Consider the following 27,272-nt stretch of genomic DNA (forward strand, 5'->3'; position numbering starts at 1 on the left):
TAAAGATTCACGTTTCTTCAACTTTGTAATATTCTCACTCAATATCTCTGTGAATGTTGCCTCTGCCCATTCATTCTATCGTCACCCACTGAAACTCCTATTAGATTTTTATTGGACCTTCTCATCCCGTCTGTGTCTCAATGCTTTTCCACATTTCCCATTTCTCTCTCTCTGCTGCATTCTATTGCCCAGCTTACTAATTACTCCTCCGGCTGTGTCTATCTGCTACTTAACTCATACCCAAAACATGGTCCATGGATCAGCAACATCAGCATCACCTGGGATTTGTTAGCAATGCAAATTCATGGGCTTCACCTGAGACCTATGAAGTCAGAATTGAGTTAGAGAGTGGCGCCCAGGAATCAGTGTTTTCACAAACTCTCCAGGTGATTCTGATACTCACTGAAGTTTGAGAGGTACTGCGTTAGCCCATTCACTAAATTGTTTTCATTTCTACTTAGTTCTTTTTCAAACCTCATCTTTTGTTTTCCTTATAGCCCTTTCAGCAAGGTTTATAGTCTTTTAAAAAAATTTTAGTAAATCTCTGTAATCATCTTAAACATACTTATTTCATAGTTTCAAACTGCCATTCTTGGGGGCTTGGATTCTCCAGTTGGTTGTATTTACTGACTCCCCGCTTCCTTGTTGGTTTATTTTTATTATGAGCTCATAATCACTGAGGGCCCTAATTCCAGGTCCAAGTTTGCCCAGGTCTGAGGTCATGTCTTTTATCCAGGGGTCAGTAAGTTTTTTTTGGTAAAAAGTCAGATAGTAAATATTTTTTGGCTTTATGGGCCATATTATCTCTGTCCCAGTGACTCAACCGTGCCATTATACACAAAAGCAGCCATAGCCAACTTGTTTTAAAAACATGGGCATGACTGCTCCAATAAAACTTTATAAAAATAGACAGTGGGCTAGATTTGATCCACAGGCTATAGTTTGCCCACCCCTGCTCTTAACCTTGAGTGGACATTTTCTAATGTAGCCCCCACCTTCCCTAATTGCCTCTTCCATCTCTGGGTATTTCATAAATATCATTGTTTTAAGACCATTTCTTCAACTACCTGACGATACTGAGATCACTTAGGGCACTTGTTAAAAACAGCATCCCAGGCTGTTGCCCTGTAGGTTCTGATTCAGTCCATGTGAGGTGGAAAAAGACGTGAGTGTATTTAGTAAGAACCCCAGGTGATCTAGTGATCCAAAAAGTTTGCGAAACCCACTCTCATGGAAGAGGATGCAAAGAATGAACTTAATGTTATGAGGCTGTACCACTTAGTCTCAGTCCTTACTCCCGTGTTGCCACATTGATTATTGCAAATCCCTAAATTCAGAGTCAAGAAGGACCACTCAGCCTCCTAGTGTGTGGTCAGGAGGCAGGGTCTGTGTGACTCATGAACAGCAGCTGCTTTTTGTGGGCTAATATTTTCAGTGCAATTCTACAAAGTCCTTCCCCCAGGAAACCACACCTATTTTTTTTTCTTTTACTGAAGTCCCTTTAATAATAAAGCCATACCGCAGTACATACTTGGAAAAAATGGAATTTCCCCCAACGGCTCAGTGATGACAGTTGAGGTAAAGTTCATCCAACTTTTCTTGGTACTTGTTTACCCAAATAATCAGGGAATGAGTAAGTTGCAAAAGCATTTTAGGTATTTGATGAAACTTCCAGTGATTTACAGGGTTAAATCACAGCAAAGTTTGCTATGCCGCAGACCGTGTTATTGCATAAAGCTTTGATCTCTTTCTTACCATCAATACCCAGGGCTGACATTCATGCTGCCCAGATGCTTCTAACGTGCAGTCAAGGTTAAAGGCTACTGTTCCCCACCACGAGTGGCTCTCAAAGTGCCATTCCCCAACCAGCAGCATCAGCATCATTGGAGGATGGGTTTGAGATGCCCACTCCGGTCCTGCTGACTCAGGTACTCTGGGGTTGGGGCCCAGCAATCCGTGTGTTAACAGGCCTTCCAGATAATTCTGATGCAGGCTACCATTTGAGAATTGTTGCACTGTGACCCCAGTGGATCCCTGCCCCTTTGAAAACTTTGCCACTCTCCTCATTAAGAGGGGAGTGTATTCCCCCTTCTGAATCTAGGCGAGCCTGGTGAATTACTCTGACCAAGAGAAGGGAACTGAAACGCTGCTGGGCCAGTTCCAGAGTTAGGTCTCAAGAAGGCATGAAGCTTCCATTTTTGCCCTCCTGGAATGTTTCTTCCATGATGCAAGGAAGCTGGTCTGGCTGACTGGAGGACGACAGGCCACATGGAGGAGAACTAAAGTGCCCCAGCCAAGAGCGGCACCGACATCCCATACGCCTGCATGAGCCACCCTGGACCTTCTAGTGCAGCTGGGAGACCTTCTCCGGGAGAACGCCATCCTGGCCAAGGAACACCTGCTGAACAGGGTGCAGAGGAGGCTGGACGCAGAGCCCAGCATGGAGCCCGGCATGGACATCCCGCAGCTGAGGCTCCTGAATGCAGGGTTCACCATCAAACGTACCGACTGAACGCAGCCACGTTAATGAGCTGAGGAGAAAGCAACAGGGGAACCAGCCGGTTGACCCACAGAATCGTGAAAGATAATCAACTGCTATGATTTTAAGTCATTAAGATTCAGCAGCAGAAGGGACTAAGTTGCGGCTGTGCAATTTGCCCCTAAACTTTGCCTTGAAGGGCAATCGGTCAGCCCTTTAAAGCAAAAGTCTAGGAAGGCTGGGAATGTGGCTGGTCCTAACTGCCAGGCAGGGTGCCTGGCTCCGCGGGCACTGCCCTGTGCTGTTGTCACACAGGCCCCGTGCTTCAAAGGGCTTCACGCTCGTTCTAAGGCTCTGCTGTCGCCATCTGGAAATTCGTAATAACTCTGAACAAAGGGCCCTGCAGATTATGTAGCCAATCCTGCTAAATGCAGCTTCTTCATTCATCCCTCACGACAATCTTAAGAATTGGGTTTATCAGCTCTCATCACATATTTGGGATACGTTGTGAGCAAGTAAAAAGGGGGGCTTTGCAGACAGTCTGGCAAGTTGGCAAAGCATTTTGGGGGCCATATCAAGAAGAATCCCCTCGCTGACAAAACCCAGAGTATATTTAAACAGCTACAGGACCAGGCAGCGGGAAGGAAAAGGGCCTGGCCTGGGAAGCTAAGCCCCGAGCAGTCCAAACTCACTATTTATAGTGCTGTGGCCTATTTTGGCCTGCTGGGAGGCCCTGAAAATTGCCTGAGATCTGGGCCTGGAACTGATGATGGAAACCAGGCACTTTCATTCTGGGATGTGGCTGGAATCACACTGGGCACAGACAGAGGTCTTTCTGATGAGCTCAAGGACATTTTGAAAAACAGGATTTTCTTTGACAGAGAATTTTTTAAAAATTAAGGAAAACCATCAGGCCATGACCAGGAACATATTCTTAGGGAAGAAAATGCATGGATCACATCAAGTCAATAAAGAGCTAACAATTAGCCAGGCACTGTGCTAAGTGCTTGACATGTACCATCTCATTTATATCCTCACATACAACCCTGAGAGGGTAGCACTATTATTATCCCCATTTTACAGGAAAGGAAACTGAGGCTTGGGAGAACTAAGTAATGTAAGGAAGGCCACAGGGTTGGTAAGCCAGGACTCAAACCCACGTCACAGCGCTCCATCCGCCCAGGCTGTTACCTACAGCACTGCTTCTCCGACTCTGCAAGACTCACCTGGGAGTCTTGTGAAGATGCACATTCTGATTCAGGAGGTCTGCGGTGGGGCCTAAATTCTGCATGTCCAACAAGCTGCCACGTGAAAATAATACCACTGGTCCACAGATCACAATTTGAGGAACAAGGATGAGTCTTCCTTCTTCTATTTTCAACCTCCTGCAATCTGCTCCCTCAACAGCAGCCTGAGTTATTAGGGTAGTTTCCAATGCTGCATAATAAGTGAACCCCGAAATTGGGTGGTTTAAAACAACAACAAGCTCTTATTCCCTCACACAGTTCCTGAGGGTCAGGAAGCCGGGTGTAGCTGAGCTGGGAGGTTGTGGCTCAGGTTCTCTCATGGGGTTACAATCAGCATGGCAGCTTGGGCCTGTATTCCCCTGAAGGCTGGACTGGGCTGGAAGAGCTACAGCTAAGATGGCTCACTCATGTGGCTGTTGGCTGGAGGCCTCAGGTTCTTGTCACGTAGGCATCTCTGTAGGGCAGCTTGTGACATGGCAGCAGGCTTCTCCCAGAGTGAATGATCCAAGAGAGAGATACTCAGACTGCAGTGTCTTTTATAACCTTATCTTGGAAGTGACAAACCTTTATACTGTCATATTCTATCGGTCACACAGAGCTACTCTGGTACAGTTGTGGGAAGGGACCCCCAGGAACGTGAGTACCAGGAGATGGGGGTCACTACTACCACAGTTTCCTGATGAAAAGTGAGTGAGATCATGTCACTCCTCTTCAAACCCCATCATCACTCCTCATCAGAGTCAGCATGAAAATCCAAAGTTCCGTCAAACTGACGAGAGCTCACACTTGACTGCATGGGATCTGGTCCCTGACTACTTTCTCACCTCCCTTCCCTCATCCCCAGCTCACTTTAATCAACCGCACTGACCCTCTTGTTGGTCCTCAAATACCTCCAGCATCCTCTTGCTCCTGCAGGCCTCTGCATGTGCTTTTCCTTCTGCCTAGAATGAACTCCATTCACATCTCTTCTCAGATAACACCTTTTCAGAGAGGCCTTTCTCGACCAGACCCACCATCTGAAATGGTAGCCTCTGTTATTCTCTAGCCCTTTGGTTTGCTTTATTTTGCTTCACGGTACTTACTTGTAGTAGATAATGTTCAGCTCGGAGTATACTTCTCAGCTCCATTGACGCTGGGCTTGGCCATGTGACCTGCTTTGGCCGACAGAATGTGTGAGGAAGTGGCGTGTGCCAGTTACCAGCCTCCGCCTTAAGACTCATTGTGTGTGTGCTTTGTTCACCCCTTTGAGAGCTTTTGACCTCTGTTGTAAAAAGAACAGGCCCCTCAGCCTGCTGATCTCAGAAGAATGACAGACCCTAGAGCAAAACTAACTAGAATCCAAATGCCTGGAGCCAAGCGTAGCCAAACCCAGCCTAGAGCAGCCCTGGCTGATCTGCAGACATGGGAGTAAGATGTAAATGGATGTGGTAAGCCACTGGGTTTGGGGGTAGTTTGTTAAACAGCATTATTGTGACAATAGCTAACTGATACACTTCTTGACATTATATTACAGACTGATGTATATCTGTTTATAGTCGATGGCAAGGATGCAACCTCCAGGAGGGCATGGACTTGGTCTTATTCCCTGCAGTATGTCCAGCATCTAGACCAATGCCCACCTTCTGCATAGTAGGTACTCAGTAACTACTAGGAAACGAATATCAGTGAGTGAATTGATTCTGACTGTAGATCCTGCTTAGCAGCTTAACTTTTATGCCTGACTGTTTTCAAAGTAGTCCAAGAATTTGCAAAGTATTTTTAAAAATTGTCTTGGAAGGGAGTTCTAGGCAGCATGCCCTCCATGAGGAGAATGTGACGCACACAGAGGTGTCTGCATTGTCTCTGTGCCAGATGCCATCCCTCTTCACCTGGGCCACATCTGAAGCCATCCAGAAACGACAGCCAGCCCCTGCCTGAGAACGGAAGTGCTGCTTTAAATGACGCTGGTTCACCTGGTCAGGCGGCTGTCCCCAGAGGAAGGCCAGGGAGATGGCTAACGACACACACAAAGGGAGGAAATGCCCCCCCCCACCACGTGGAACAGCTGCACCAGGAGACACCCCTCTCTGGAGAGGAGGAAGAGGAAGTCAGCAAAGCTGCAAAGCTGACCAGCAATCTGGGGAAGCCGACACTCACGAGAAAGCAGAAGGAAAAAAGAAGCTGGTCCTTAGAACACTCATTGTCCGGACTTGCTGAGGAAATAAAAACTGACACTAATTCTAAAGGTTTTTTTCAGTCCTGCCATCTCGGCGCACTTTGGATTGGGAGTATTTTGAATGAGAAAATATTTGGCCAAATTCCTACCTGCCAACTACATTAGAAGGGTGTTTCCCTTAAAACACAAATGCTCAGCATAGATCTATGCGTGCTGATGTGGAAAGCTGTCCTGAAGGCTAAATGAAAGGTCAAGATGCAGGCTGTGGAGTGTGAGCCCATATTTAAAAAAATATCCCGTGTTCATAAAAAGTGCAATACATATACATAAATGTTCGTATATACAGTGGAAAAACACTGAAAAGACACACACCAAACTGTCAACAGTGGTTGCATCTGGGAAACAGGTTTAGAGTAGGACAGGACTGGAGATTTCACATTTTACTTTAAACTATTTTAACAATACTTGTTATGTTCTGAATGTTCGTGTCCCTCCAAAATTCGTATATTGAAGTCCTAACCCCCAATGTGATGGTATTAGGGGGTGGAGCCTTTGGGAGGTGACTAGGATTAGATGAGGTCACAAAGGTAGGGTCCTCATGGTAGGATTAGTGCCCTTATAAGAAAAGATCACAGTGCTTGTTTTTCTCTCTGCCATGGGTGGACATAGTGAGAAGGCAGCCAACTGCAAGCCTAGAAGAGGGCTCTCACCAGACTCCACATCTGCCAGCACCTTGAGCTTGGATCTCTCAGCCTCCAGAACTGTGAGAAATAAATGTTTGCTGTTTAAGCCACCCAGTCTGTGATATTCTGTTAGAGGAGCCCGAACTAAGACATTATTTCTATATGGTTTCATTTTTGCTTACAATGAATATTGGTCTTTTTACAATAAAAATATCAATAAAAGACTTTTTCATACAAAGATGGCCAATTTTTTTCTGTACCGGAGCTGACATGCTGCTCCTTGCAATATTTTCAGAGGTGGTCAGATGTGGTTGTAAAAGGACATCTTGTTTCACACGATGATTGCCAGTGACAAGGGGCCCTTCTCTGAGAAGCAGACCTCCTCTCACTGGCTCTGAGGTAAGGGTTGGATCATGAGATATTCTGTACTTCTATCCTTGGCACTACGCCTCTGCTTGCCTGTCCTTCTAGTTACATCAGTGTTTGCTTTCTGCAAACATGCTGACATGACCCATCCTGGAAGGATCTGAGGTCTACAGTGTTACCCAGTTCTGCCAATATCACCACAGTCTTGAGGAGTGTATTTATACCACTTCTTGTCTCCGTCTGTGTGCTGGCGTTACGGTTACTCTCATACACCAAGCAATCTTTTAAGACACACACAAAATTGACAGAGAAACATTGATCTTTCCAGTTGGTCTTTAAAACCTCTCATTTGTTTAGGAACTTTTCCAAGAGGAAAAGACACTGATATGTCTTTCAATTACATCCACATTAATACCATCCATTTCTGCATCTACAGTTCACGGGACACTCTCTCATGCGTTGCCACTGAAAATCATTTTGATCCTTCTGATAACCTAGTGAGATAGGCTAGGCAGCTATTACTGTGCTCAACTTAAAGAGAAATAGTTTGCGATTCTGAGTTTAGTGATTTGTCCTGGCCCGTTCAACTAACAAAATGATTCCAGCTCATCAGTGGGCCTAAACCCTGGTGCATGTTAGAGTCACCCAGGTGCTTTAAACAAATGCCCATCTCCTGTTCTCACCATAGTCAGCTGAACAAGAATCTCAGAGAATGAGGCCCTGGGTATTAGAATTTTAAAATAAAATCTTCCCACAGATGACTTTGATACATGGCGAGCTTGAGACCATTGCAGTCTGTAGGTATAAATAAGCCATCCTTACGTTACTCTCATGTGCTTATTCATCACCAGGTGAAGGCCTCCCTTGTGCTGGAGTTCTACAGTAGAATACTGCACAACAATAAAAAGGAAGGGGCTGCTGATACCCGCAGCCACGTGGAAGACCTTCATATGTATCAGGCCAAGTGAGAGAAGTCAGACTCAAAGGCTACACACTTTATGATTCCATTTGTATGCCATTCTGGAAAGGCAGAACCATAGTGGCAGAAAACAGATCATGAGTGCCAGGCCCTGGTGGTGGGAGCAGGGGTTAACTACAAAGGGGCAGCGTGAGGGAATTTGGGGAGATGATAAACGTTCTGTATCTTGATTAGGGGAGTGGTTAGGCTATATGGATTTGTCAAAATTGAGAGACTGTACCCTAAGAGGGTAAATTTTACTGTATGTAACATGCATCTTAGTAAGCCTGATTAAAACACACATACACACACACAATGCTATACTACTACACACCTAAAATGGCTAAAATTAAAAAGACTGACCATACCAAGATCAACAGATCAGGACTTGGAACAACGGGAACTCTCATACGTTGCTGGTAGGAATGGCTTTTTCAAAAAAAGGGGAGAGATGGGGTTCTGAGGACAGTCAGACCTGGGCTTGAATTCTGGCTCTACCACTTATCATTGTGTGATGTTGGCCAAGTCACTATGGGTTTTTAAGCCTTGGTTGGTTCATCTACACATGGGATAACACAAGTATATACCTGCCTACTTTATAGCATCAGCATAAGGCACAAAGGAGATGTTGCTTGTGAAATGCTTGATGCAGTGCCTGACACATAGCAATGACCAATAATATTAGATTTGGCTATTCTTAATATTATTATCATTCTTCTTGGTACAGCTGTCTCTGGGCTCCTCCAGGAGTGGGTGAGCTCTGTGTCTACAGTTCTTGGCAAGTAGAAGGCCCTCAACGCATGTTTATCAAATGAAAGAATGAACAACTGAAGTCGCATGCAATGGAAGGCGTAAGGCCTCTATTTGAGTGTAATGACAGAAGGCTTGGCACCGGTCATCCTTGGGAGCATTCCACTTCAAGCATTACAGGTCTAATTTCTGAATTCCCAGCCAAAACCAGGACCTCTACATCATTGAGAAGTTTAGGAGTTTTATTCTACTTGTTCAGTGGGACTTGTATAGGTGGCCTTCGCCTCCCTAATGGCTTATAAATATTTCCCACATGTTAGAAAATGCTCAAAATCAATTTCAAATACGTGGGTTTCACAGATACCTCTGGAATGGCCTAACAAAGAGATCTCTTTAGATTGAATCTTCTGCTTGGGAAGGTAATGTGGTAGTGGAAATGGACTGAAACTGGATTCATGAGCCAACAAACAAGAAGAAGATCCCATAGAGAACACAAATCTTTCCACACGGAGTTCCTGGTAGGGGAGCCCTAGGCCGAGACTGCTCATCAAATCACAAAGGGCATGGCCAGCCTCTCTGAGGCTTGCGAGAAATGGCTGTGCACCATCAAGAGGGGAACTGGTGGTAATTTGATGCAATGCCCCATTTCTAGCATTCCTTTTGCACAATACAATGTCTGACTTGTCCTGGCAAAGTCTGCTCACCTGCCAGCAGATATCAGCAATTGGAAGAGAAATTCCAAATGAAGAAAATCTTTTCTGTCCAGTTCTCAGATGAACTAAACGTGCCCAGTATGCCTTCAGCTGATGCTCTTCTTTAAAAACCCTTCTTGGGGGACTTCCCTGCTGGTCCAGTGGTTAAGAATCCATCTGCCAATGCAGGGGACACGGGTTCGATCCCTGGTCCGGGAAGATCCCACATGTCGTGGGGCAACTAAGCCTGTGCACCGCAACTACTGAGCCTGAGCTCTAGAGTCTGCATGCCACAACTACTGAGCCCACGCGCTGCAACTACTGAAGCCCATGCACCTAGAGCCCAAGCTCCGCAACAAGAGACGCCACCTCAATGAGGAGCCCACAGACGGCAACGAAGAGTAGCCCCACTCGCCACAACTATAGAAAGCCCGCATGCAGCAACAAAGACCCGGTGCAGCCAAAAAATATATACATATATACAAAATAAAATATAAAAAATTAAAAATAATTTAAAAAATTAAAAAAATTAAAAAGCCTGCTTGGGGATCATAATTTTTCATAGCAAACTTCATTTCCTCACATTACAAGGCTCGGTGAAGAGGTGGTTCGTGAAGGCCAATGATAAAATGAATACACTTTTCTCAAGTGTAACCTCTGGGAAATTAATAAGCACAACTGTTGAGTTCAAGGATCCTGGTGCATAAGCAACTCCCCAAAAGGAGCCGGGCTTAACTACAAACGGGCAGCATGAGGGAATTTAAAAAATTTTTTAAAAGTCCATGTGTAAGTGCCTGCTTAAACCCCTGAGAAGAGCTTATAAAATAGAACAATACAGTTTGCTCTTCTTTGTTTTCAAATGCCCTCATTAGAGAGATCATTTAAGGGATTTGATTATTCACTAAAATATTTATGAAGTGCCTAATATGTACCAGACAGTGTTCTAGGGGCTGGGGATACAGGATGAACAAGTCAAACAACTTCTACCCTCCTGGAGCTCACATTCTAGTCAGGGTGACAGGCAGTAGACAAGTGAATATCCAACACAATTACAGGTAGTTGGTAAGTGATAAACAGGGCATAAAGCATAGTAAGAGGCTGTGGAGTGATGGGGTGGTGCTATTTTGGAAATGGTGACCAGGAGAGACATCCAAGAAGAACCCTGAATGAGGCAGGGAGGGTACCATGATTGACAGCTGCCAGCACAAAGAACAAACAGCAAGTGCAAAGGTCCTGAGCCAGGAGCGTGCCTGATGTGCCTGAGGAACTACAAGGAGGCCACTAGCTGGCTTTTCTCAAAGATTCCCTATTAAGGAAAACAGAAGCACCACTACCATCACCCCCACCAACAGCTAATATTTATTTTGGATTTATTATGCACCTGGCACTGTGCTAAGCCCCCTCATGTGGACGAATCATCTGATTCGATCTTTATAAGTAGGAACTATTATTATTGACTCAGCCCCCTTCCTTGGTCTCTCAGCTCCGCTAGCATCTGCAGTCACTTCTCCCGCAGGCTCTTCACACAATGGCAAGGTGGTTGTTGATAGTCTAGCCTCTCAGCAGGCTATCAAGCTGCTCCATCCCAGCAACTCTTAGGAGAATCCCAGAATGGAGTTTCACTAGGTGTGACTGGCCTTCCCCTGCCCATCATGAACTAACCCCTGTAGCCAGAAGAATGTGATATTTGAGTGTCCATGTTACCAAATGAATCACATCCAAGCTGTCTCAGGCCGGAGGGAAGCGGGACACTGCACAACTCTAAACCTCGTATGCTTTGTTTATACCAAGCTATTTCTCCTTGAGGGTGCCTCATTTACCCCAGGTCAGTTCACTATTGACAAAGGGATAACTGTACAGATTCTCATTGTTCTCTGCAGGATCTCCACTTTTTTTTTTTTTTAAACTTTGCAAAGCCACAAAGGGGGCTGCTGGAGCAACCTTGCACTCTATTGTTCATCAAAGAACATTAATGATTGATGGCCATTGTGATTCTCAGTTGTCACAATGCCTGGAGGGGGAGCTGATGTTGGGAGGTGGGGAAAATTGCATGCCACACTGGTGTCTAGGCTGAGTTAGACAGAATAAAATAAAACAAATGGGCAGAAGGCTTAAAACACCAGGAGCCTATTTAGGCAGAATAAATATTCAGTGGATTTATCTGGTCTCTGCCTCCTAAATCATTAAAGAAATTTCAATCATTACGGCCCATGAGAACCTCTTATGAACATCATGAAAGAACAGTCTTCTCCATCGGTTGATACCTACTACATCTAGTATTTCATAAACAGAAGAGCACCACTAATGTGGTAGTCTGGCTTATCACCAAACACACTTCAGAAAGGAGACTGTGAGAGGACCAGATTTCATTCACAATATCCAAATGGATTTTTAAATACCCCACTCAGTTTTGCATGTTGAAACAATCTGGCTTTCTAACCGTTAACGTAGTATTTTGAAAGAAGAAAGAAGAACACGTCTACTTCTACAGAAGTGCTTAATGTCGAGAAATAACTAACTCTCAGGAACCTATTTACAATGCTAATTATAACATCACAACTCTCTAGAATGGTTTACTACAAATAGTTTTTCATACCAGGTGATATTTCTGTTCATGTGGTCAGTTTAAAAATATTTTATGAAATGTCTGGATGGTTTTATGACATCTGAGGTTGTCAGATTTCTGGATTTTAAAACTTCCTGGCAAGAATATTATTCAGACTTAAAAAAGGAAGAAAGTTCTGACACATGCTACAATATAGGTGAAACTTGAGGATATTTTGCTAAGTGAAATAAGCCAAAAGGTTAAATTCTGCATGATGCCATTTACATGAGGTACTTAGAAGTAGTCAAATTCATAGAGACAGAAAGTAGGAGGGTGATTGCCAGAGGCTGGGATGGGGCGGGGGGGGGGTGGGGGGTGGGGGGTGGGGGGGGGGAGTAGGAAATTAATGGATACAGAGTTTCAGTTTAGAAAGATGGATGGGAGTCATGGTTGCAAAACAATGCAAATATACTTAATGTCACTGAACTGTGCACTAAAAATGAGTTAAAATAGTAAATTTTATGTTATATATATTTTACTACACACACAAATTTTTATGGGAGACTGTATTTTTCCTTCATAGTGCTTAAGAAAGTACAAGTAAAGGTTTTTGTTAACTTCAAAAAACATGTTAAGTGTAGTAAAAACTAGACCCCTAGCAGGTAGAAACTGCTGGCCCTACACCCATAGACCCTAGACTGGTTGGAGCTGGAAAACTGATGATCGAGATTCCTGAAACACCACCCTATCACCTCACCATCTACCAATCAAAAATCGCCCATGAGCAGATTAGGCACCCTGCAACTCTCACCCCTAACACTGTCTTTAAAAACCTTTCCCTGGGGCTTCCCTGGTGGTGCAGTAGTTGAGAGCCTGCTTGCTAGTGCAGGGGACACGGGTTCGAGCCCTGGTCTGGGAGGATCCCACACGTCGCGGAGCAACTGGGCCCGTGAGCCACAACTACTGAGCCTGCGTGTCTGGAGCCTGTGCTCCGCAACAAGAGAGGCTGCAATAGTGAGAGGCCCACGTACCGCGATGAAGAGTGGCCCCCACTTGCCACAACTAGAGAAAGCCCTCACACAGAAATGAAGACCCAACACAGCAAAAATAAATAAATTAATTAATAAACTCCTACCCCCAACATCTTCTAAAAAATAAATAAATAAATAATTAATTAATTAAACCACCTGGGTTCTAGTCCTAGCTCTGCCACTTACTATCTCAACTTTAAAAAAAAAAAAAGGGCTTCCCTGGTGGCGCAGTGGTTGAAAGTTCGCCTGCCAATGCAGGGGACATGGGTTCGTGCCCCAGTCCAGGAAGATCCCACATGCCGCGGAGCGGCTGGGCCCATGAGCCATGGCCGCTGAGCCTGCGTGTCCGGAGCCTGTGCTCCGCAACGGGAGAGGCCACAACAGTGAGAGGCCCACGTACCACAAAAAAAAAAAAAAAAAAAAGGCTTTCCCTGAAAGCCATCAGAGAGTTTGGGTCTTTTGAGGATTAGCTGCCCATTCCCCTTGCTGGCACCCTGCAATAAACACTGTACTTTCCTTCACTACAACCCAGTGCCAGTAGATTAGCTCTGCTGTGCATCTGGTGAGCAGACCTGAGTTCAGTTCAGTAACACTGTCCCTCTAAAATCAGGAACAAGACAAAGATGCCCACTCTCACCACTTTTATTCAACTTAGTATTAGAAGTCCTAGCCTGAGCAACTAGGCAAGAAAAAGAAATAAAAGACATCCAAATTGGAAAGGAAGAAGTAAAACTGTCACTATATGTGGATGACATAATTTTAAATATAGAAAACTCTAAAGACTCCACCAAAAAACTATTAAAAATAATAAATGAATACAGTAAAGTTACAGGGTACAAAATCAAAATACAAAAATCTACTTCATTTCTGTATGCTAAAAATGAACAAGCAGGAGGAGAAATTAAGAAAGCAATCCCATTTACAATTGCTACAAAAAGAATAAAATACCTAGGAATAAATTTAACCAAGGGGTAAAAAACCTGTACAATAGGGCTTCCCTGGTGGCACAGTGATTGAGAGTCCGCCTGCTGATGCAGGGGACACGGTTTCGTGCCCCAGTCTGGGAGGATCCCACGTGCCGTGGAGCGGCTGGGCCTGTGAGCCATGGCCGCTGGGCCTGTGCGTCCGGAGCCTGTGCTCCGCAACGGGAGAGGCCACAACAGTGAGATGCCTGCGTACTGCAAAAAAAAAAAAACAAAAAACCAAAAAAAACTGTACAATAAAAACTCTAAGATATTGTTGAAAGAAACTGAAGAATACACAAATAAATTGACAGATATTTCATGCTCATGGATTGGAAGGATTAACACTGTTAAAATGTCCATATTACCTAACGCAATCTACAGATTCAGTGCAATACCTATCAAAATCCCAAGGACATTTTTCACAGAAATAGAATTAAAAGTTCTAAAATTTATATGGAACCACAAAATACCCCAAATAGCCAAAGCAATTCTGAGAAAAAAAAGAACAAAGCTGGAAGTATCACCCTTCCTGATTTCAAGCTATTATATATTACAAAGCTATAGTAATCAAAACAGCATGGTGTTGGCAGAAAAACAGATACACAGATCAATGGAACATAACTGAGAGCCCAGAAATAAAGCCACACATATATGAACAATTAATTTACTACAAAGGAGCAAAGAACATACAATGGAGAAAGGATAGTCTCTTCAATAAATGTTGTTGGGAAAACTGAACAGCCACATGCAAAAAAATGAAAGTAGTTCAGTATACACCATATACAAAAATCAATTCAAAATGGACTAAAGACTTCAATGAATCTAAGACCTGAAACCATAAAACTCCTAGGAAAAAACATAGGAAGTATGCCCTTTGACATTGGTTTTAGCAATATATTTCTGGATATGTCTCCTCAGGCAAGGGAGACAAAGAAAAAATAAACAAATGAGATTACATCAAACTAAAAAGGTTTTGCACAGCAAAGGAAACCATCAACAAAACAAAAAGACAACCTACTGAATGAGAGATGGTATTTGCAAATCATATATCTGATAAGGGATTAATATGGAAAATATATAAAGAACTTATACAACAACAACAAAAACCCTATCAAAAATGGACAGAGGAGCTGAATAGACATTTTTCCGAAGAAGACATATATATGGCCAACAGGCACATGAAAAGATATTCAACATCCTCATTATAATGGCTATTATCAAAAAGTCAAGAAATAATGAGTGTTGGTGAGGGTGTGGAGAAAAGGGAACCCTCATGTACTGTTGGTGGGAATGTAAACTGGTGCAGCCACTATGGAAAATATCGTGGAGATCCCTCAAAAAAATAAGAATAGAACTATCATATGATCCAGCTATTCCACTTCTGGGTATTTATCCAAAGAATATGAAAACACTAATTTGAAAAGATAAATACACCCCTGTGTTCACCACAGCATTATTCACAATAGCCAAGATAGTGAAACAACGTAAGTGCCCATCAACGGATGAATGGATAAAGAAGATGTAACACACACACACACACACACACACACACACACACACACACACAATGGAATATTACTCAGGCACACAAAAATAGAAATCTTGCCATTTGCAACAGCATGGTTGGAACTTTAGGGTATTATGCTAAGTAAAATAAGTCAGATGGAGAAAGACAAATACTGTATGATTTCACTCATATGTGGAACATAAAAAACAAACAAACCAAAAAACAAAATAAATGAACAAACCAAACCAAACAGAAACAAACATGTAGATACAGAGAACTGAAAAGTGGTTACCAGAGGGGAAGGGGCTGGAGCGAGGGTAAAATGGGTAAAGGTGTAGGGTGACTGTAGGGTGATGGGTGGAAACTAAATTTCTATTGGTGAGCATGCTGTAGTGTATACAGAGACTGAAATATAATGAAACCCATAAAATGGTATAAACAAAATTTATCTCAATAAAAAGTAAACTTTAGGGGGCTTCCCTGGTGGCGCAGTGGTTGAGAGTCCGCCTGCCGATGCAGGGGACGTGGGTTCGTGCCCCGGTCCGGGAAGATCCCACGTGCCGTGGAGCGGCTGGGCCCATGAGCCATGGCCGCTGAGCCTGCGCGTCCGGAGCCTGTGCTCCGCAACGGGAGAGGCCACAACAGTGAGAGGCCCACTACCGCAAAAAAAAAAAAAAAAAAAAAAAAAGTAAACTTTAAAAAAGGTTGGAGGGTACTTTTAATAATAACTGCATAAGTTTTGGTGGAAATTCTAAATCATTCTTTAAGACCTGTTTTACAGAGAATCTTATTTCTGAGGTCTGGATGTTAGCTATACTATCCTATGTTCCAAATTCATCTAAAGGTTGTCCCCTGGGTCTTCCACAGCACAAAAATTCCCCATCAGACCAAATGCCGTAATTGCACATGACTCTTACCAGATAGGCTCTCCAGAAGGACTGAATGCAGAGCGCTGCTGCCGATTCTGTCAGCAGGAGGGAGAGTGGGATCGCCGGCCGTGGGCTGAAAAGCAATAAAATGGTCATAAGCCCATAAGAATCCATCCTTCAGCATCAGCAGAGCCTTTGACAACATAATGGCCTCTCTGATTAAGTGCCTCATCTATTCCCATTCTTAGAAAGCAACAATGTCATTTTTTATAGAAAAGTTTAGGCTTGAGTTAGCATTTCTTTGTTTTAAAATCTGGGATGGATTTTTTGTTTTTAACCAGCATAATCTTAAATCACTGTTAGCCTGCCCTGCTTTGAAGGGCTCAGGTTAGAAAGCTACGTGTTAGTTCTGAAGGTGCAACACACATGTTATTGACATAAGCCTATGTGGACATAAAGCAAGAGACAAAGCAGAAGTCACATTTATATACTGCATTATGACTGAGATATAATAAAGGACTCTTTTTCCAACTTTCTATTGGAGGGGAATTAAGTAGTCCATTTCTTTCCTGAAATACTATAATTTATCTCTAATCAGCATACACTCCAGTTTAATGTGGTTTAAATTCAAGACCATTTTAAAGTTAAGTTCTTCTACTACATCTTACTAAGCAATAAAATATCTCAAGAGCAGTGTCTGCTCTTGAGGGATTCTTAGATTATGGTGGGATGTCAGATCATCGATACCACATTCAAAAATCATGGCTAAATGCTCTTTTTTTGTTGTTTATTTCCTAAAAGCTGTTTAGAGATACTAACTGCTGACCAGATTTTATAAGTCTGACTTAATTCTGGTTCCTTATGTTTCCCCAAAGCACAGCTACCTCTGAAAAACCAAAAGTCAAGACTTTTCAGATATAGTGCAAAGAAATAAACCTCTGAACGAATGTGGGTCACGTGGAGACTGCTCTCAGGGCAGGATCCCCAGAAACGACTTTGCAAGTGAGGGATCCCCAAGAGTCTTGGCCTCCAGACTCTCCCTAATGACAGCCATCATTTGAGTTTACAGTATCTCTTATTTTACAGAGAGAGGTTGACTAACCTGTCCAGGGTCACACAGCTTATAAATGGCCTAGTCAGGATCTGGGCCCAGATCCACCCAATCCCCAAGCCCAGGCTTCCCTCACATTGCCATGCTGACACCAGACCTCGGCTGGGCCACCACTTGCAGATGCCCAGCCTGACAGACTCCGGAGCTAACTGGCAACAATGAACAATTCTCCAGCATCTGAGGTTTTATTTCCTTCTAAACTCAGACTTAAAAACAACAACAAGAACAACAAAAAACCCCACCCTTGATACAGTATATTTGTGTGAATGAATGAATGCTCTTTTGGATTATTCCAAAATCAAAGAAATCAAAGCCGGGAAGAACCTAAGGGGTTATCAAGACAATTTCTAGCGAGTGCAGTGTTGCCGGGTTCTGGGTCTCCAGCTGGGCGGGTCCTTTCTAAGAGAACAAGAAATGGAGATTCTACTTCTTTGGAGAGATAATTACAACCTCCAAATGATAGCATTGTTAGAAAACTTTCCCTAATGTTCTGCTTTTATTTTTGTTTTTGTTTGTTCTGTTTTTGTTTTCACTTCTTTTTGCCTAACATCTAGTTTTCTGGGCTGTAATAGAGCATTTGTATTTTTCTAGAGGTACTGCCTCCCTGCTTTCCACATTAAATGTCTCTCCTCATACACTGTCCTTAGTCTGTAAATCTTGGTTGCGTGACACCAACAAATCACATCCCTGAAGTAATTCTCCTTCACTAGTTAAAAAGCAACGGCTTCTAGAGACCTCGGTGTTTCTAAGGAGACCTTAGTGTGCTGGCAGTGAATTCATGAGAATAATGCTATCGTGCAACAATACCAGCTGATATGTACTAAGAGCTTCCCCGGCTCCCCTCCCACCAGCCTTGCTCCTTGTGCTGTAGCCAGAGGCGCCCTTTTCATCTCCACCAATGTGGCCTCCCACCTCAGGGCCTTTGCAGAGGGGCTTTCCGCCACCTCCAGTATCCTCTTACTCCCGGCCAGGTCACTGCATACAGTGTGCAAAGCTGTTCTCTGCTCAAGAGCTCCCAGCAGATGGGCTAGAGGGCACTGAAACCCCAGCACATGCTCTGCCACCTCTGCCCTAGGGCAGGGGCACCTTTTACTAATTTGCTCAAGGGCACCTTGGGGCTGAGACCTCCTTCTCCCAGTTCACTATTTTTTTTTTTGAATTTTATTTATTTTTTTTATACAGCTGGTTCTTATTAGTTATCCATTTTATACATACTAGTGTATACGTGTCAATCCCAATCTCCCAATTCATCCCACCCCCCCCCACCCCCCGTCACTTTCCCCCCTTGGTGTCCACACGTTTGTTATCTGCATCTGTGTCTCTATTTCTGCCCTGCAAATCAGTTCATCTGTACCATTTTTCTAGGTTCCACATATATGTGTTAATATACGATATTTGTTTTTCTCTTTCTGACTTACTTCACTCTGTATGACAGTCTCTACGTCCATCCACATCTCTACAAATGACCCAATTTCGTTCCTTTTTATGGTAATATTCCATTGTATATATGTACCACATCTTCTTTATCCATTCGTCTGTCGATGGGCATTTAGGTTGCTTCCATGACCTGGCTATTGTAAATAGCGTTGCAATGAACATTGGGGTGCATGTATCTTTTTGAATTATGGTTTTCTCTGGGTATATGCCCAGGAGTGGGATTGCTGGGTCATATGGTAATTCTATTTTTAGTTTTTTAAGGAACCTCCATACTGTTCGCCATAGTAGCTGTATCAATTTACATTCCCACCAACAGTTCACTCTTATTATTTCTTCTGATCTCCACTCAAATGTTATGGAATGATGTCCTTTGATTAGATCAGGGCCATTGGCACTCTGTGAAATTTTCCTTCCTGGTCCTTGGCCCAATTTGGAGATATAAATCTGTGTGATTATCTAAAGGACACCCAAATCCTCAACTAGACTGAAAGCTCCATGAGGGCAGAGACCGGGCCTGTGTTTGCTCCTCTTGGCATTTCCAGCACTTGGGACAACGTGTGGCACATAGCAGACACTCAGTAAATCTTTGTGGGATGAGCCTCTGCCCAGCTCAGTATGCTAAGCTCTTCCCACACAGTGTTTCATTAAATCCTCATGACATTAATAATGAGCTGTTGTTGTCCTTCTTTTAGAGTGAAGAAACTGAGGCATAGAGGGGTGAAGCGGGTCGTTCAAGGTCACTGACTATTTCCTGCTAAGAATGCAAACTGCCCAGGAAACACAGGGAGTGGACCACGGAGAAGAGGAGGGCAACTCACAAGGTCACTCATATGGAATTCAGGGTCTAGCAGCTGCAAGTGTTCAATAGAGGGAAACACAGCCATTTGCCTAGAAGATAAAAATGAGCGGGGAAAAGCCGTAGTCATAGAAAACGCCATCTTGATTCATCCTTACAGTAATAACTTGGCAGGTATTCATTTGCCTGAAGTTCCACAGGGAAATCCGATGTCAGGACAGCAGAACGAAGTGGAGTTTGTCACTTGTATCTGAGGGGAGATTTGATGGCGCCTTTCTGTTCAGCTACAATTTTCCTGTTTTAAGTACGTTTTTCTGTACCGATGTCATGAAATCCTCAAAGTATCAGTACTCCCATTCTGGAATAGCGGTAGGAAAGGAGAATGGCAAATCTGGGGACACAACAGGCTAGGCGAGCCCAACAAAGGGCTTCCAGCAGTAATGAAACCCTGAACCGCTTTGCATCACAATGACATCTCCAAAAAGCGAAATGAGATTTCTAATAGGCCTTTAAGCAGTAATATGAGGCCACCTTTAGTGACATCCTTGCTTTCATGGCTAAATAATGGGGCGCTGTCTAGTTCCCAAAGCGAGAATAAGTATGAGAAAGCCAGTGTAAATCAGGCCAAATGAAAAGGACTTGATCTTCGGAGAGCAGTTCCTAGGAATTATCAATCATTTCAGCAGGTCAACTTGAAAGGATAGAAGCTATGCCAGGCCCTTTTTTTTTTTTTGGCGGTACGCGGGCCTCTCACTGTTGTGGCCTCTCCCATTGCAGAGCACAGGCTCCGGACGTGCAGGCCCAGCGGCCATGGGTCACAGGCCCAGCCGCTCCGTGGCACGTGGGATCCTCCCGGACCGGGGCACAAACCCGTGTCCCCTGCATCGGCAGGCGGACTCTCAACCACTGCACCACGAGCGAAACCCTAGGCCCTTTTCTCTCTTTTGGAATCCGTGCAACTGGCTTCAGGTCAAATAAAAATTGAGATTGAGTAGAGGTGACTTCTCATCATGGGGGAACTGGGGAGGGGAGGGGAAACAAAAGCACCAATCATAGGAGAAGGCAGCTGAGGCTCCCTAGGGCTTAAATAGGAGGTCCCCAGAGCAAATAGGTTTGAGCATTCCAACGGACAAAACAGTACTGCTGAGTGTTTCCAAGAAGAATTGTCCTGTTGGTAGTGCTCGTTTGTCATGTCCCCCTTCTTTTTCTCAAACATGAATTAAATCTATTTGAATCACAACAGTTGCTGCCATAATTCTGAGAAGGAACATTTATTCTTCTGACTGTATACACGTGTATGTACAAATGTGCACACACACACAGGCAACTCTTCCCCCATTTTTGGATGCTCAGTAAAAGATTTCAAGACCTAAAGAAGCTACAGCATACTTGCAAAATACATAAGAGAAGCTGAGAAGTTAGTCTTTATTAACTTCTCCATCCAGTTCTAAGACAAAAGTTACCATCTGAAATGACATTTACGAAGAATAAAGCAGAAAAGGGAAAGGCTTGCTTAATATTGAAAATGGAATCTTGATATCCAATTGTTTTCCAATTTTCATTAGGTAAAAGATTACGTTGTTTTCTTGTACCATGAAAGCACAACCCAGATGCAAAGCCATTTACAAAATGACAAAGGCCCTCAATCAACCATCATTCATAAAGCCTTTCACCAATTCATGAGGCCAGTACTTGATAATCTCTACTCAGCGTATTCAGCAAAAGAGATTACGCAGTCCCTGCCCTCAGCCTTAACTGGTTTCCCAAACATTCTGTGTTGGAGGCATCACAGTCTTGAGTAATGAACTTCAAATATTTGGAAGCAGTACAACAGAGGTTATCTGGAATGGGACTTCCAGACTAGCCATTAGGACGGAATCTCCTAGGATTCTTTTAATTCCAGCCTTCCATTACGCAAGGAATAGCTCCGAAAACCAGTAAGGAAGGGCAGCTGCATTAATCTCTAACAGCCTGAAGCACATTTCAAAAAATCATAGTTACCAGAATGTGATCTCACTTCACCCCCTCAGCAACTCCACTCTGGGAGACCAACAAGCAGTTAGTTATTACCCCGACATCAGGCTGAATCACTCTCTATATAAACAGAGTCAAGTCCTGTTTTATCAGCCCCATCACTGGAAGCCGCATATGCGTCCAGTTAACAGTGTTCCCTAAACAACAAGCTGCAAGACCTCGTGCTCACCCTTGGACTGCTGGTATAACCACCTTAAAAACCAGGGCTGTGCTACTTGCTGCTGTTTGCTAAATATGCCCAGATTGCTCTGTTATTTAGTCTCTTTGTGACTGAGTACATGTTTTCTCTAATGTGGCTTAAGGAGACCTGCCTCCTCCCCACTGTCCTTCTTCCCTCTCCAGGGGTGTATGGGAAGAGCATGCCACCTTCCTAACCCCTTCCAAACCTCTCACAGGGGATCTTAACTTCTTTTGTGCCATAATCCCTTTTCACTTTGGCAATTTGGATTCCTTCTCTGAATAATATTTTTTTTAACATAAAAGTAAGTACATAGGGACTTCCCTGGTGGTGTAGTGGTTAAGAATCCACCTGCCAATGCAGGGGACACGGGTTCGAGCCCTGGTCCGGGAAGATCCCACATGCCGTGGAGCAACCAAGCCCATGCGCCACAACTACTGTGGCTGTGCTTTAGAGCCCACGAGCCACAACTACTGAGCTTGTGCACCACAACTACGGAGCCCGTGCACTGGAGCCCGTGCTCCACAACAAGAGAAGCCATGGCAATCAGAAGCCCACGCACCGCAACGAAGAGTAGCCCCCTCTCGCCCCAACCAGAGAAAGCCCACACACAGCAACGAAGACCCAACGCAGCCATAAATAAATAAATAAATTTATTTAAAAAAAAAAGTAAGTACATAAGATTTCAAAGTAAACCAATTATATTGAAATACAGTTATCAAAATATTTTTTAAAACTGTTGGTGATAAAGTAATATACGTGCTTCTAAATCATACAGTAAATAAGAAGAGCTAATGGCAGTTCAATTAACCACTATAATTTGAAAGAAGAGACAAGTGTAAATGATATTTCAAGATCACTGCAACAACTATAACGGGATGTAAAAACATCTGATGGTAGCTATCAGTAACAAAGGTACAGTTACTGTGGATACTACTGAGGTTTGTTTCCCACATTCATAATTAAAAGAGAGGCCAAATTTCAGTTAGAGACTAGTGAAAATAAAGAAGTAATTTCCCTGCCTTCCAAGGTCAGGGACCCCTGAATCATAGTTGTGGCTAGAGCTGGGGAATGGGGGAAGATGAGTTTTGCACCCAGGATGAGACTGAAGACTAAGGATTTAAAATAAACAAGATGAATCCAAACAGTGAAATCAGACTATCTAAAAACAGTGAGCAGGAAGTTATGGAATTTGGTCAAAAGTTATTAGAGGGCTACTTCTCAGATGGAAGAGAGACTCAGTGTAATATAGTGATGCAGTTACTGGAGAAGAAAAAGGAAAAAGGTTTTCATATGTTTATTCCCAGTAAGTTGTGATTCTTCAGCATACCCATTAAATTTTAAAATCTAATTCTAATTTTCCCCAATCCCATTCAGCCACTTGCTCGGGCCTGAAATCTCCAAGTCAGCCTTGCTTTAGCTCTCTGTCACCCCACATCCAGCATCAAGACAGATCCCACATCCAACCTCTTCTCACCTTCTCCACTGCAAGCCCCCATCATCTCCTGCCTGCGGTCGCCTGCTCACTGGCCTCTCTGCTTGCACTATTAGTGCTGACTTCAGCCAACTCCCCTCCAGCTGCCAGAGTGATCTTTTTAAAAGATAAAGCTCCTCTGCTCAAAACCCTCCAATAGTTTCCTATCACGCTCAAAAGGAAAAAGAAAAACCCAAACTCTTTATCGTGGCATCCAAGGCCCCATCCAAGGTGGGAGTAGCCTCACCAGCCTCTCTGGCTTCCTTTCCTGCCACCCTCTCACCCTCCCTCATCTCTTCTTGCCTCACTGGCCAAGTTTGTTCTCAGGGCCTTCGGAGTAGCTGTTCCCTCTGCCTGGAACACTCGTTTCTGATCTTCATAGGGTTGGCTCCCTCTGCATGTCATTCAACCCTCTGTGCAAATGTGAGCCTTCCCCGGCTTCTCTGTCTATAACGCTAGCACCCCTCACCCTAGGCCTGGGACTCTCAATCCACTTTACTCTGCTTTATTTTTCTTCAGAGCACTTGAGTCTTCTTTACATCACACAATATGTTTCTTTGTTAATTTGGTTATTGTCTGTCTTTACAATGTAAATTCCACAGGGGCCAAGACTTTCTCTCTTTTGTTCTCTACTCTATGGTACCTAGAAACGTGCCTGGAGAAAAGTAGGCAGTCAATAAATATTTTTGAATGAATAAATATTATTATAGATAAGGAACAGAGGACTTTCCTTAACGTCAGAATTTGTCAATGGCAGAGCTGAGGTTAAATGAAGGCATTCTGTCTTCCTCTTGCTTGGTCATTCTGCTACCCATGTTTCATCGTGCCAAAGCAGTGGCTACTATTCTCTTGAGATTAAGGATCAAATAGTAGCCATCATTCTTTGAGTACCTACTTTGAGCCCTCTGCAGTGAATATCTTTCATTTTTATCTGCCTATCATACCTCCCCCCTTTTTGTGGTATCAGCCCTCAGATTTTGCTTTGACAGCTCCCCCTCCCTGTATCAGGGGGAATGTGGGTCACAATGCCTTGCCCTCTCCTGGCCAAGGTGTGCCTCAGAAACCCAAGCTTAGCCAAGCAGATGCCCTTTCCCTGGAAGAGGAATCTTGAGTGGACTTGCAAAGACTAGAGGGGGTCTGTGCTCCCTGGGTCCCTATACCTGCTTCTAAGACCAGATCCTTACCTTTTCCGTTATGTCTGTGAGTTATCTTTTTACTTCCAATATATACCATTTTTCTTAAGCAGCCTTTAAATTTCTGTTGCTTGCAACAAAAAACTCTGATACCATCTTTAACTGTCACAGCAAGCCTACGATGTAGGTTTTATCACCATCCCCATGGTACAGAAGAGAGGAGCAAGGTTCAGGGATGTGAAGGGATTAGTTCCAGGTTACCCAATGTTATACATTATGTTGGCTGCATAATGGACCAATCCCCAGACTCTGTGAATGTATATATATATATATTCCCTTATATGGCAAAAGAGGCTTTGTAGATGTGATTAAATGAATGGTCTTGAGATTATCCTGGATTATCACAGGTGGGCCCAATGATATAATCACAAGGGTCCTTATGAGAGGGAGGCAGAGGGTCACGAGCCCTCCAGGATGGAGGTAGTCTCCAGATACCAGAAAAGGCAAGAAACAAATATTCCCCTAAAGTCTCCAAAAGGAACCAGCCTTGTCAACACTCAGACTTGAGCCTTGTGAAACTGATTTTGGACTTCTAGCCTCCAGAACTATAAGAGAATAGATCTGTGTTGTTTTAAACCACCATGGTTGTGGTAATTTGTTAAACAGCACAGGAAACTAGTATTCCAACTAATAAATGGCAGAGCTAAGACTGGAGCCCAGATGTGTCTGCCATGCTGCCTGACACAGACTCCCCGAGCTCGTTCCCAAAGAGCCACCTAAAAACAACAGGAAGAAGACGAGGAAGCAGTACAGTGTGCCCCAGAGAAAGGGCCACCCACACAAAAACCTCCAGCAGAAGGAGGCACTCAGAGGATTTATGCACCCCAGCGTGTCCTGAATTCAGGAAACAGGTCTCTTTCCTTCCTGTCTAAAGACGAAAGTTAACATAAAGAGCAAAGACGATTTATTATCCTCACGAGACTCCGGCCTTTCGAATTACTGAGACAGAAATCTTCTATAAGACAAAATGGATTGAAAGGATATTTCTCCTTGCAACAGGGCATGACAGCAAATTTTCTGCCAGGCTACCATCCAACTCTGATCTTTAGTGCAGGACGCATGCCATTTCCTGTGCTGTTTTGAAGGCACAAGCGTTTTGGGTCCCACTGTCAAGCTCAGTGCAGAAAATCTGACTGCTGGCACTTGTCCTCAAACGGCACAGTGACACTTCTATTCTCACCTCAGGTTTTGGTCATAAGATACCTTTCACTGACCTGAAAGTATCGTGGATTTTTCTTTTCTCTTCTTTTATCTAATGGTAGAACTTAGCTGAAAAGACATTTTGCCCAAAACAACCTTTTCTTTTCTCTTCTAAAACACAATCTTTGTTTCATTGAAGGTCTCAGTTTTAATGATGTCTTTCATGAGCCTTCTCCCCTGGGACACGGGACCAGATAGGCAGCAGTGCACTTTTGTTCCTTGTGTTTATTCAGTGATTTATTTTTGCAAACAAATTGGATGAATACTTTTTGGTCAAAATAAAAAACTAAATGTTTCCTGTCCTGAATATGATAGCAAGTAATTTCACTGTTTCTGATTGGCTGGTTAAGTCAGGACTATACACAACAAAAGAGGACAGTGCTGGATTCGTAAACAGGAGTAAGGCCAACAGGAGATATGAGTAATCCACTGCTGCGGAAAGGTGGGGAAGAAGACCCCCTCCTTAAGCTCTGATTAGAACATGCACAGATTATATTATTGCTCTAAACTATCACTCCTTTACCTATAAGAGAATCATGCGTCCCTGCTCTTTGTCATTTGCATGTGGTTTCTGCCTGCGGGTGGTGTCAACTTCCCCCCTAGTACCGATATTGAGCTTGGCCATGGGCCTTGTATTGAGCAATGAAGTGTGAGCAGAAGTACTGTTTGCATGGGTTGGCTATTGCTCGTCTCTCTCTGCTGTGAGACTGAGGAATGGTGATGCTCCTCCCTCCTGGGTCCCAGAATGAGAAGAGACATGGAGCAGAGCCAGAGGTGACACACAGCCAACATTAAACAGGGTGAAGTATAAATCTTTGTTGTTATAAGGCATTGAGATTTAAGAGTTGTTTGTTACTGCAGCAAAACCTAGGGAAAGCTGACTAACACAGTATACTGGAGGGCAGTGGGTAAGTATCATGTAGGAAAACATCAGGGCTCTTTCATTGGCAAGTATCATCCACCTAACTCAAACTGGTGTAAGCAAAAAAAAAAAAATGTATTTATTGAAAAAGAAAAAAAGGTATTTATTGGTTCACTTAACTAATAGGGGTAGAACTGGCTAACATGCCTAACATGGTGAGATAGAGAGATTCAAAACAATGCCATAGGGACTCAGGCTCTGGCCACCTCTCAGTTCTGCTTTTATCCCAGGCACAATCTCTTTAGAGGATTGCCCTCAGCAGCTCAAGGCTTATAACCTCAAAATTCTAGAGGAAAAGACAGAAAAGTTTTCCTGGTTACTTCTTGAAAAATCTTGGGGTTATCTTGGATTTAACCAATGTGGGAGCAAGCACAGTGGTAGGGGGATTCACTGCTCTGATTGGCCAGGCCTGGGTCACATACTCAGCCCAGAGCCAGAGGTGGAATCAGCTCACTTTCTGCTTGAACGGGAAATGGCAGAGGGGTGATCCTTCCAAAAACATAGGGTGTACTGTAACCAGAAGAAGGGGGAAATCAGTGCAGGGCTGGAAAAAACATAAATGTCTAATACAGAAAGCAAGAAAATGGAATAAAAGGAAATAGAATAAATACCTTTCATTTTGCAATTGTTTTTAAAGTAACTCTATAGACAATATGAAAGCTACAAAATAATATAGAGGA

The 27,272-nt window shown here is 43.6% G+C and overlaps 1 protein-coding gene across 1 annotated transcript in view; it reads right to left on the reverse strand.

Moving 5' to 3' along the window:
- The window catches only part of IQCK (IQ motif containing K), a 125,419-nt gene that overhangs the window by 50,181 nt on the left and 47,966 nt on the right, over positions 1 to 27,272 (reverse strand). Inside the window, exon 7 of the mRNA XM_065893345.1 lies at positions 16,296 to 16,380. Within this exon, the coding sequence (XP_065749417.1) occupies positions 16,296 to 16,380 (85 nt within the window). The remainder of the gene's footprint in view (positions 1 to 16,295; positions 16,381 to 27,272) is intronic.

The sequence above is a fragment of the Phocoena phocoena genome, chromosome 15 (genome assembly GCF_963924675.1).
Source record: "Phocoena phocoena chromosome 15, mPhoPho1.1, whole genome shotgun sequence".
Classification (NCBI taxonomy): domain Eukaryota; kingdom Metazoa; phylum Chordata; class Mammalia; order Artiodactyla; family Phocoenidae; genus Phocoena; species Phocoena phocoena.